The sequence below is a fragment of the Stegodyphus dumicola genome, chromosome 7 (genome assembly GCF_044657685.1).
Source record: "Stegodyphus dumicola isolate Sdum_Otavi_A_Nest chromosome 7, ASM4465768v1".
NCBI lineage: Eukaryota > Metazoa > Arthropoda > Arachnida > Araneae > Eresidae > Stegodyphus > Stegodyphus dumicola.
This window is the reverse complement of record NC_140774.1, coordinates 120,113,824-120,126,676: the sequence shown is the minus strand read 5'-3', so window position 1 is coordinate 120,126,676 and position 12,853 is coordinate 120,113,824. Positions and strand designations below refer to the sequence as shown.

Here is a 12,853-nt window from a genome sequence, read left to right as displayed (position 1 = left end):
CTTATTCATTACTGGGAAGCATAGTGTAAGATGTATTTTAATTTTGAAACCCTTACTTTTCTTTCAATTCTTGATTCTTTCAATTCTTGTTTCTCACTTACAATTCCTTACTAGAATGAATTTTTAGAATTGCACTGAATGCAAATGAGTTAAAAGTAGTATTTAAATAAGAAGTAAGTTCTACTTACTTCAAAAAGAGAGAGCACTCATAAGGTGGCGCAGTCACGAAGCAGGTTCCTGGCATACCTTACCTTGTACCTTGTGTGTATCGTGTAGAAATTTGTACACTGCGCAAAAAGCAGTTCTGTATCTCCTGCTCTACTTGGCCAGTTGACAAAATTCAAATTGTGTTTTTTATGTCTCGAAAGCGCGACTTAAAATACATATTAGATTTATATATAGCATTATTCTAACATAGGTATTTTGACACAAAATCGGACTTTTTCTGAAATAGCATATAATTTTTTTTTCCATATTTCGATTCTACGACTCACATTATTCCTAGATATTAAATTTTGAAATTTTTGGCAAGAAGTTTAAAAAATTTATATAGGCATACGTTTTTCAGTTTGCCACAAGAATAATTCATTTGAAGAAATTCTTAATTTATAGTAACCTACTTACTTTAGTATTAAGTACGCCCGCCAAATTTCAAAATGTGAATTTGAAGTGCAAGTTCACGTATATCTTAGGATATTTTGAATAAAAAACTAATTTTTTTGCAGATATGCTTAGGAATACATCTACTTTAAGATTATGTTAAAAATGTTATAGGTTATAATACAAAATTTTTTTTGGAAAAATTTATAGAAAATATTTTTAAATACAATTCTTTAAATAAATTAAAAATGTGCGAATTATATTTGGATTAAGCCTAAATTTCGTATTCTAGAAGAAGGAATCAAGTAATACAAAAGGAGATATTAATAAACATAACGGGTGGCCATAATTAAACTGACAGTGCTCACAGTGTTCTGTAGCACGATCTATTTGCGAGAATGACGCCACATTTTGTAGGAAGATTAAACAAGACGGGGGACAAAGGATTCCACGGAAAAAAAATTAGTTCCAAAAGTGGAACCTGCCTCCATCTTTTGCAGAATTTGCACTTTCTGCATTACTGTCAATGCAATGTGTTTACATTTTTCAACGTTGCAAGCAGTAAAATCATGAGTACGTTTCTTATCTATCATTGTATTAAAAAGGGCTGAAATTTAAAATACTCTTAATTTATCCACAAAATATCTGGATAAAAAAAAAGGCAGCACTAAATAATCTCTTAAAATAACAAAGCTCAGAAAATACAACGTGAATCGTGAACTTGAAAAAAGAGTTGAATGAATCATCTGCTTTTTTACCTCGATGCAGATTTGAGGGAAAATAACTTTTAGCATGATGTCAATAATTTGGTATTTCTGTTATGACTCATTATTATTCGGTAATTATGACGTCATTATTCGTTAAGTATTTCTTCGATATTCCATACTCAATGTTGCGGCTTCCGAAAGCTATAAACTGAATGTTTATACTTTGAGAAGCAATGCGGATTTCGATTTTCGGTATTTGACTGTACTACCATACACAATAAGTAAACGAAATTAAATTAACTGGAAGGTGCTCTTACAATCCCTTTACACCACATATTAGACCAGTTTTCAAAAGATTCAGACACAAACTTACCATAAGCCCATAGGGACCCATCTATATTACTGCCAAAACTTGAAGAATGAAAGCTGATCAAAAAGAGTGCAGAGATAATAACAATCATAAAAGCAAACAACATGTAGGTCAACCTCCTGGTTGACCTACATGTTGTTTGCTTTTATGAGTTGTTTGCTACATGTTCCATACTACATGTTGTTTGCTATTATGTTGTTTGCTACATGTTCCATACTCTTGGTATGGAAGATATTTAAATAAATACTCATTTACAACATGTTTCAGCTTCACTTGCAAGGAAATTAATGAAGGATGAAGAAAAACAGCCAGAAGACATAGCCTTTCTAAACATCAAGCCAGTATGACAGACTTTATCATTTAAGATCTCCAAAAGACAAATGCACCTTTAATGTCACAATAGCAAAGTTCTTTTACTGTTGTAATAATCTATTATCTATTACAAGCATCCCACTTTTGTGCGTATGAAAAGTTTACTGAGAGCAGGTTATATAGCCAAGAAGCTTGATAACATATGTAACCAATAAAAGGCTAGATAACATATATTCAGCAGGCAGCCTTGAAAATATGGAAACTCAGGTTTTCCTGCTGTACAATGACACTATTTTAAAAGAACTCAAAATTGATTTAAATTAGCTTTATAATTACATACATTAATTAAATACATTAATATTTAAATACATATTTCAAATTTCATATTGTTTGACTAATTTCATTTTGTAATTTTCTTACATTTTCATACTGAGAAACTTCCGAGTTAGGAAAGAAAGCTTTAATTTATTAAAGTGCTTTTAAAGATTATAAAAATAAAATTAATAATTAATATGCATACTACTGTGTGTGGATAAACTCAGTAATGCACCATATATTTGTAAAATACTTTTCCCCTCCTTACTGTGCCTTCATGGTGTAATTTGAAGCGCATTCGACTAACAATCAGGTCTAGATTTCAAATCCAGGCAAGGGCATTAAATATTTTTTACATCTCCTGCCCTTTAAAAAAAATACAGTGGCGCAAACTAACATCTGGTGGAAAATAATTCATAACTACCAGGATTTGGAGATTAAGTTCAAAGCCCCCATGTCTTCATGGTGTAACTGGAAGCATGCCTGGCAAGCAAATGGAAGGATCCCAGTGAAGGTAGTATTTATTTTTCATGTTTTCTGTACCATAATGGACCTAATGACTCTATGTATTGATTAAAATAAAATGAAATACAAATATTTACTGATTAAACATTGGTTAAATCTCCATGTATAGTACTAAAAATGTCTGCCATACATTAACATAAATTTTAAAAGAAAAATTATGAAGATCACTGGGCAAGTATGAATGAAATTTGTCCAATTTAATCTTCATTTTTTCCATAATAAAATTTAAACTGTAAAAAAAACACTTCCTTGGTAAATGTAAAAATTAAAAATCAGGAAATTCAGCAGTCTACTGGGAAATGAATTGAAAAACTGGGACAGCTGGCAATTATACATTATATATTCAATAAATACTAAGCAGCTTGTTACTGCACTGAATGAATAAAATACAAAACAAATTAAAATCAGACACTGAAAAGAAAGTTCTGCAAGAAAATTTTACAATTCTTGTTTTCACAACATTGAGAATGTATGCAAGTTCTGCTAGACTAGAAAGAATATTCTCTTCCCTTCCTTCCCTCAACTTGTATATAGTAAATTAAGAAAAGAGAAAAAGAAAAAAAACTCTTCAAGTTGCTAACCAAGAGAGAAAATGGTTTTCCTTCTCTTCTAGTCTACTTCATGGAAAAGATTAATGCAAACAAGAATGGTAAATTTGCGTTACATAATCTTTGAATAAACACTGTGAAACTCCAGCTGAACATGTTTTAATTTAAATATATTCTTCTCTACTACAGGATGAACTCTAATAAATTTCCAGCAATTTCATTACTTTCTTCCAATTACCCATTTTAAAAATGGCAGAAACTAGTTTTGAGCATAATGGTTTTAAAAAGTTATAATCAGATATTTTTATCTATTTTGATAAAAAAAACTGACAGCACTGATACTGATAATACACCATCACATAATATCAGTAATAAACACCACATAACACAAGACATCCAGGGAGCATATCTATATATATGTATATCAATATCAGAAGGTAATGCTACCCCTCACATATATATATGCTACAACTGATTAACATGAATATTGACAAATACAAAATTCTGTGAATTAATTTCTTAATTTATTAAACTCTAAAATTGTTCAAAATTTGACTAAAATCTGGTAAATTGTCACCTTACCATTTCCTATATTTCAGAGATAAGCATAAAATTTATCAGCTGTACAAAATTAGCTTTATTTTGCATATTTTGGCATTTTATTTTATATTACTTTTCTGCAGCCTATGTATGTCTTTTATTTAGATATCTTAACATTTATTTGCATTTTACATTACTTACATCAAATTTAAAAGACACAAAGTTTCATACTTAAGTTTTAAGGCATTAGTCGCCAAACCTGATTAAATATAAAATCTGCTTTTAGCAAATTTTACTTAACTTACTGGGATTTGAATAAGGGAAAGAATTATTGTATCTTGTAGGATGTGGAAGAGCTTTACAATCAACATTTTGCTTGAAACTAGCCACTCCATTCTGGTCTTCATTACTAGAAAGTAATTCAATTACACATAAATTCAGTAAATTTTGGTAAATACAAAATCAAAATGTTTCAAAATATTTTTTACGAAACTACTGAAAATGTTTACTAAAAATTGATAGCAACTTGTGTTTCAATGAAATATATAATTTAAATTTTTTAAAAACTACTCAATCTTGAATATTATTTCTTAGTACTTTTTTAATATAAACAACAAAAAAAATGGAAAACGTTTAGAAATCCCGCAGGTGCGTTTAAAAGACGCATATCAAAATATGCTCGTTGGCTCATTTTATGTATACAGTCAAAAGTCGTTAATTCGGACACCCATAATTCGGAATGATCTATAATCCGGACATAAAAACTAAAAACTTTCTGCGCATGCGCCGCGTTGACACATGCGCAAAGGCGTTCACGTGTGCGCGTAAGACCTTTTACGACTGCGCATATGAGTGTGCGCAAGTGCAGAATACGTTTTCGCGTGCGCATTTTATGTGTAATGGACGTATAAGCTAAAATTATCTAATTATCTATTTCAGTTAATGTTGATGATTGCGTTGTTCCTTAATTTTCGAATTGCATCCGGCTTATTATTTTTTGCAGACTGTAAGAGCAATTTTATAAAAGTAAGCTTAAACTTTCGATTATATCAAATAGAATTTCCGATATATATTTGTTAATATGTAAAGGATCTAAAGCGAAAGTGTGTTTTGAAATCCGAAATCTGTTTATCAATTTCACGCTGCTCGGCGGCGGGCGCCTAATGAATTGGAAGTTGATTTGTCAGCACTATCCTTATCTTCAGCGCAGATGTTTTTATTTTATTTGGCTTATAATTCCTTACCAAATGTATTTCATCTCGATATGCTCCGTCTTTGATATGATTTAAAACAAGTTCCTTGTCATTATAATTCGCTTCCGATAGCGAAGAAAAGTGACAGAGGTTATTGAAAACAAAAAAATTTCGATTGACAAATTAGTCGGTGTTCTTGACACAGCAATTATAGGACTTGAACGGCGGAACTTTGTAACTGAACAAGAAATTATGTCTGTTTAATAGAATTAAAGAGAAAGTATTATCACATGAAACGAAGCAAAACTTAAACAACTTACATTGAAAGAAATGTTTAATAAAGTAAACAAATAAATATTAAGCTTTTTCTTTTTGCAAATTTTGATACCCTTTAGATCATAATTGTTCTTTATTTCATAAATTACGGTTTCATATTTTTAATTTTAGAATTTCTGTATGCCATCTTACGAGATTTAAACTGATGATCTATAATCCGGAAAAATCGATAATACGGAATCGCTGAAGTCCCGACGAGTCCGGATTAACGACTTTTGACTGTATTTTATTTGGTGAACCTTATTAATCTGTAATCATGATAAATGGTATATAACTGTTACCAAGTTTGTAGCTGTACATTAAAATTTGATGCTATTTTATTCAACAGTGAATTAAAGTTATCATCAATATTTTCATTTTAAAGTTACAATATATTTTAGTACATTATTAATTTCCTTATAATTAATTATGCAATTATGCATATTGATATACTTTATTGAGAGATAGGATCCTATCTTGTAACAGTCATCCCACAAGAGAGTACTGCAATGCTCCCAAACAACTTTTAAAATGCAAAGAACATTTCTAGACTGCCGGCATAGTAACTCAGTTTTGGCTCCTATGCCGTTGTTATAAAAACAATCATCACTTCAGAAGACAACATGCAGTTCTCACTTCTTCTGGCTTCTATAGTTAAATCTTCTTGTTTATAAATATTATTTAAAATATTACAATCCATTTAATATCACTTGATCTCTCTCTCTCTCTCTAAAAATGATTATATGAAGATACTGAGTTCTGTTACCTAAATTATACTAAATTTCATTGCATTTTATCCAATATCATTGATGTTACATATACAATTATTATCATGCCTTTAATTTATCCCACCAGTTGTTCTCAGTCTTGAATAAATTTTCTAAATACTTCCTCTAATGACTGAAATCTAACCATTCAAAACTCGCATACATGTTACAATGCAGAAAAAGCACAATGATGGATAACTTAATAACTTTTAAAAAGAATCTGACAACCATAATACACAAAAACATAAGTTCTTTCATGCCTTTCAAACAAGAACGTTATTGAAAAGACTGGAGAGCAATGAGTCTAGGAAATGGCTCTGTTCTGATTACTATAGAAAACTGGCTCATATTCATATACCAAATGCTGAAAATAATGAAAATTCCCATGCAGCCAGTCCATTCATTGAGACTTGAACTTGGGTTTAATTACCAGTGATCAGTGATATTACTGCTCAACCAATCATGAGCACTTTTTATCACAATAGCCTGATACAGTACAAAGTACGAGATCCAGAATTGTTAGCCATCCAGTGATTTTGGATATTTCCAGATTTTAGATCATCAGATCAAATCTTGTAAGATGGCATGTAGACATGGTAGCATTGTGAATTCACTTATTATTTAGGCCACACCGAAAAATGTTAAACCCCCCCATAAGCCCACAAGGGTCAAAAGTCTGATCCTGGCCAACATCAATATAATGTCAATCAAACATATTGTTACTGACCATCATGCCACTTCCCTAGCCAGCAGGTATTTGAATTCCACAAGCAAGAATGTCAGTTAATCCAGAAAAAAAAAAAAAAAAAAAAAAAACTGCATTTATGGCACAACTGCTTCTTTTTGTTTCAAAAACATGTACTTTTACCAATATCCTACATTCCTAGACTCTGTAAGGGAAGGAGGAAGTTTCTATATTATTCTGCTTATTTGCTTATTTTTTTATTGGCTGTGATACAGAGATTTGGATATTAAATGATCATTCCAGACATTGGACATACGGATTTCAGAGTTGGGCATCCAGTCCGAAATCCAGATGGATGCCCAAGGCCTTTAGTAATACAGTAATTTGCATAGGCCATTAGTAACAGAGTTTGGTATGGTACAGTTAATTTTATGGTATATAACTTCTAAAGATGATGATGCATCATGGTGACCGAGTCTGAGAAACAAATATTTGCATGTTATAAATTTAGTAATCAGCAATATAAACTTAGCAGTTTGCTGATTTAGGCAACAAACTGTAGTGGTGGGTGCTTTAAAAAAGAATTAACTGAAATTTTTTAAATGATAAAAATATGTCTTACCTGTGGTCTGATCTTCTTGCAAGTTTAACAGGCATGTGATAACCTTTCAAGTACACTTCACTTACTTCTCGAAGAACTCTATCCGCATCATGCTTGAAATAAAATTTTACAATTCTAAAAAGAAAAGCAAAATTAAAACTAATCTGTATTCAAATTATATGCAAATGGCAGCTGTAAGTGAAATTTCAAAAGATGCATACAAATAGAAAATCGTTGGTTTCAAATTATATTACTAAAATTAAAATGCATGTTTATACAAATTTATATATTCAGGAATTTAACAGCTTTCCCGTATGAATATATGAAGTCTTTTATAAAAAAGAAACTGTAGAGTTTTAGTAAATATGAACACAGGAATTATTTTACGGGGTTCATATGCATTTTTTCCCATGGAAATCAAAGAATTTTAAGGACCATTAATGAATAAAATTAAGCAAATCATCAATGAATAAAATTAAGCTATCAGCAAATGGAACTGAATAATTCAATTAAAGATATTATCTATGCCTGAGCTTTACTTTTGTAATACCACCCTAAGAATAAAACAGATCTGTGAGTAGGATGCATTATATTAAACATAATTTAATAAATTAATTATGAAAAAATCTGAAAGGTTTCAGATTTTAAATTATGTCCAAAGTGGTTTTTTTTTTTTTTTAACATTTTGTCTGTTACCTTTATTTATTAAATATCATGTTCTTCACATTTAAACCATAAAATTCAGTTCAAGAGCAATATCGCAAAATAATTTTTAAATAAGCATATCTTTAGAATTTTCGATACAGAGCGCTACGCTAGAGATAAAAATGTTTCTTCTATACAACACTGACCTTGTTCGTTTTGAAATCCTTGAGTTTGTTAATCAAAAATTCGTTAAAGTTTTACAAAATATGAAATCGGTAATAAAACAAAATCCAAATTTCAAATTTGGCTTCCACATGCCCATATTCGCAGGAGGATTATGTTATTCAAAATTTGATGGCTCTAGGTACCATTGTTTTATCACAATGCGAAAAAACATACATTTATACAGATTCTTCATTATTTAATTTCTTCAAATATAATATAGGGCAATAACATTTGGTGGCAACAGTTTAAAAAGTGAAATGGACATTCAGAGTGATTCAATGCAAAATAAAAACAATAGTTCCTCAGGAACAAACCCCTTTGGACTAAAAATTTAAGAATAACATGAATTTTATAAAATTTATCAAATAACATTAAATACTTTACACTTAATAAGCGAAGCTTAGTGACATTTTAAAAACCGTTAGCTTTATGCTGATTTTTTCTGTTATGTTTCATTTTGTTATGCACTTATTCAGTCTAGAGGTTTAATAAATAGCAAGCAGATTTTGTCAAACAGCATAGGTTAAAATGAGAAGTAAAATCATACTCAGCATGATCTGTAACAGAAGACTGGCTGCAGCCACGACTTGCTGCATGCTGAGATATGTGCTCATCAGAACAGACCTGAATGCTCAATGCTGGCATGGTTAGTAAGTTTTGAAAGATAGTTATGCTTTGTCTGTCTGACAAAATTAGTGTCATAAGCTTTGTATAGCGTTCCTACAGTTATAACCCAGTTAATATACTTTAAGGTTGCAATAAGCCACTAAAACATCAGAGGTAAGTTGTTTTTCATTATTTTAAGTCTCACTAGCTGTACGGAATAAGTTTTAAATTTTTGTACTGTATCTTGTAACCATAGTAAGGATTAATGAAATGCAATAACTTGATTTAGCATGCAAAGCATAACTTTTAAGCATAACTTAAAAGCAATGCGTAACTTTTAAGGGTAAGCAATTAGCTACAAATAATTAAATTAGGTAGTCAGATACCCTCAGTCATTATAGATTTACATGATCACTATTAAACTATTTAAGTTTATTTACTATTTTAAAAAAATATTTTTTAAAAAAGCACTATTAAAATTACAAGCACACATTTCATACTTTAAAACACATGTAATTTAGGACATTAATGACATGTAATTTATGACATTCTTAAACAAGATTAGCATAATTATACATTAAAAGTTAGAAAACATATTTTGTAGACACAGCACACTACAAAATATTTATGAGTTTTTTTTTTTTTTTTTTTTTTTTTTTTATTAATTCATATCAGTTTGCTTCCCTTTAAGCATCTTTTCTAACAATAAGAAATTTGTTTCAATTACGCAAACCAATACTACTTTCTTCTTCATGTTCTAACTTGTCAATTTTTCAACAATAAACCTATGAGGCACCTTAAAAGAATTTTATTGCTTAAAAGAGTTACAGTATTTTACAAATACTTATATCTAAACAAATAGCAAATGACCTACCTTTATCTAAATCTTCTGTACAATATATGGTCAAGAATGACTATGACAGAAAAAAAAAAAAAAAAGAAGAAAATAGGACCTAAGAAAAAAGTAACTGCAAAAGCTTTGGCTAAAGCATATGTCATGTCAAATATATGGATCTTATGCCTATTCACTATATTCAACATCTGGTTACTTCATGTATCAAGGAATCCATGTAAAAAAGATCTAAGCAATCATGTCACTGTCTAAGCAATGGTTAGCACATGCAGTATTCTCAATTGGTGAATGATGGAATCTGACACGATACAGAGTTACTGATAATAAGCATTGTCATTGGCTATAAAGAATCATGTGTCTATTAAAGAGACCAGGTTTGTTTACATTCATGTCTACTTTGTCTATGTCAGTTCGTTTTACGTATTGTATTGTCATAACAATGCGCCATGTGGGAAAATTTCTTTTATATTTAAAGTGGTTGAATAAAATTTTATCCTAATTATAAAATTATGAAGATCATTTTATAATTAGGATAAAATTATAAAATGATCACATAAAGCACAATAAAAACATAACAAAATGCTATATGAAATACATTATTAAACTTAAGAAAAACTCACTTATCCAATGTCAATTTATGTGCAGTGATAGCTGCAATTCCATTTTAAACATCTTGAAAAGTACCGTGGAGTAAAAATATTACATAATTTCAAACAATTCAAAATATTAATGTAACACATATGTACAAGCAAGTATATATCCATATTTCAAACAATTTAATTAGCAATGCAAATAGTATACTTTCTAAAATTTATCAAAAATAATGTAAATAATTTCTATGTTTAGATTGCTTTTTGGGGTACGAGGTTGGAAGTAGAATATTGGAGAACAGCCTTTTTTGGAAGGAAGGAAGGGCTTGCAAGCATATGAATGAATGGTATGATCAGAAAGACATTTTGATGGAGAAAACAGCTTCTCACTAAACTTAAATATCCTATTAGAACTAGAAATATGCATATTAGCAAGTGTTGGAGATGAACTGGCAGGAAGAGAACAGTTCAAGGAATGCAAAAAATTTTGGAAAGCTCTTAAGTTATTTAATAAAGTATCAGTTCACAATAAATTCATTTCACTAAAACAAAAAGCTTTCTGTACAATATGTCTCTTACTAAACTTATCACAGTCTAAAAGTGTGAAATTTAAGTAATATCCGAATGATATATTTGTCCTAAAAATTTTGGTTTTGTAAACATAAAAAAAATCAGAATTCTGCAAATGATCACATCTGAATATGTTAAATGAATGCATTTAATAATGGGGTTATCAATATCTATTTGGCAATATTTATAAGATAATTTCCAAACATCACTTTACTATCAAAATCGTTTAACAAGCCCTCAACAAAATGTCCAGTACTTATGCTTTTACATTACACTATTAAAATATGAATAATCCAACATTTGTTATTAATTTGATTATATCTTTCTTACAAACACTCACTTCATGTCTTAGCAGCAGAATGGTCTTCAGATATTTTCTATTATTTATGTATAAAAAATGACTATATAATGATAACTTATTAGTTGCTTACTTAATAAGACTTTTAAAGGTAAAATACATACGCATATCCAATATCATCATTTTTCCAGCGACACAACACGGCCTTTACTTCTCCATACCTTTGGAAAAAATTCTTTAAATCCGCCTAAAAATACATGTGTACTTTAATTACATATCATAACAATATTACTAAGCATAACATTTTTTCACTCCAATTCAATTTGTTATATTTTTAGCAGAGGCATATGCTGAAATCATAATTTTGTATGGCAATATTAGTTTATGTTGTATCATTAATAAACTTGATTAATAAACTACATTCTCATGCTATACCAGAATGTGATAGATAAATACATTACTTAATTTGCCAAAGATTAACAAATCAAATATCAACGTATGATCACAATTTTATTCTTATTTAAACTGATAACCCAAAGATATAGACTACCCTAATAAACTGCATTCTCATGGTAGACTAGAATGTAATAGATAAGTATATTGCTCAGTTTAGGAAAATTTACCAAAGATAAACAAGCCAAATAGCACAGTATGATAAAAATTTTAGGTTATTCTAATTAAAATTGATAACTCTAAATGAACCATTACCACTAATATTAATAAACTTCATTTTTATGATAGACTTGAATGTGATAGATAAGTACACAGCCTAGATTAGGAAAATTTACCAAACATAAACAAACCAAATAGCACGGTATGATCACAATTTTATTCTAATTAAAATTGGTAACTCCAAAAGAACCATTACCACTATAATAATCATGAATTCCTTAAAAAATTTTTACAAATATGCTAAAAAAGTACAAACGAAGCATAAATAACCACGTGGAATAATACCTGCTGTATATGATTCGGAACATTTCCAATATATACATCAAACGTAAACTGCTGCTCTTTTCTAATCATTTTTAATAGTGAATAATTGAGGTAAAAGAAAACAACTGTTGCAAAATTACTATGGTCCTTATTATCATAAGTATACAATAATAACAACAAACATATGACTAGACAATAAATCAATAGTTTAAGGTTTGCTTTTGCGCTTAGATCCCCACGTGATCCTAAACTGCTGCGCGCAATTCAAATTTTTTTTTTAAACATGTGGGAAACCCGTGATAGAGGAAGTTCGTATATCACGTGAGCGGAAGTATATTACTCTCGTAAATCTGACTGTACTAAGGCAACAAGGCTCCTATATACCTTATAGCCTTAGTACAGTCTTAGAGGTCTTTAGAGGAGCCTTAGACTGTACTACTAAGAACATATAGTGAATTTGAGTTTCACACATACAGATCGTATTTTATTCTCGAGTGTAAAGATGTAGAAACATCTTTTTACTCGACTTCTGATAACGATCGGGTGGGGTGGGGAGAAAGAGTAGGGTGAAAGGAGTGTGGGAGGCGAAAAAAGAGAGTGAGGTCCGCACTAGCGGCGGCGAAAAAAGGGGGTGCCGCAAGTTCAGTGTCGT

At 30.0% G+C, this 12,853-nt stretch overlaps 1 protein-coding gene across 1 annotated transcript in view; it reads right to left on the bottom strand.

Annotated features, from left to right (window-relative positions):
* Nucleotides 1–12,506, bottom strand: part of LOC118196178 (serine/threonine-protein kinase 31-like) — a 145,250-nt gene extending 132,744 nt beyond the window's left edge. Inside the window, exons 1-4 of the mRNA XM_085820761.1 lie at nucleotides 12,223–12,506; nucleotides 11,430–11,512; nucleotides 7,500–7,613; nucleotides 4,223–4,326 (exon numbers count right to left, since the gene is read on the bottom strand). Of these exons, the coding sequence (XP_085676887.1) occupies nucleotides 4,223–4,326; nucleotides 7,500–7,613; nucleotides 11,430–11,512; nucleotides 12,223–12,291 (370 nt within the window). The 5' untranslated portion in view covers nucleotides 12,292–12,506. The remainder of the gene's footprint in view (nucleotides 1–4,222; nucleotides 4,327–7,499; nucleotides 7,614–11,429; nucleotides 11,513–12,222) is intronic.
* Between the last annotated feature and the right edge of the window lie 347 nt (nucleotides 12,507–12,853).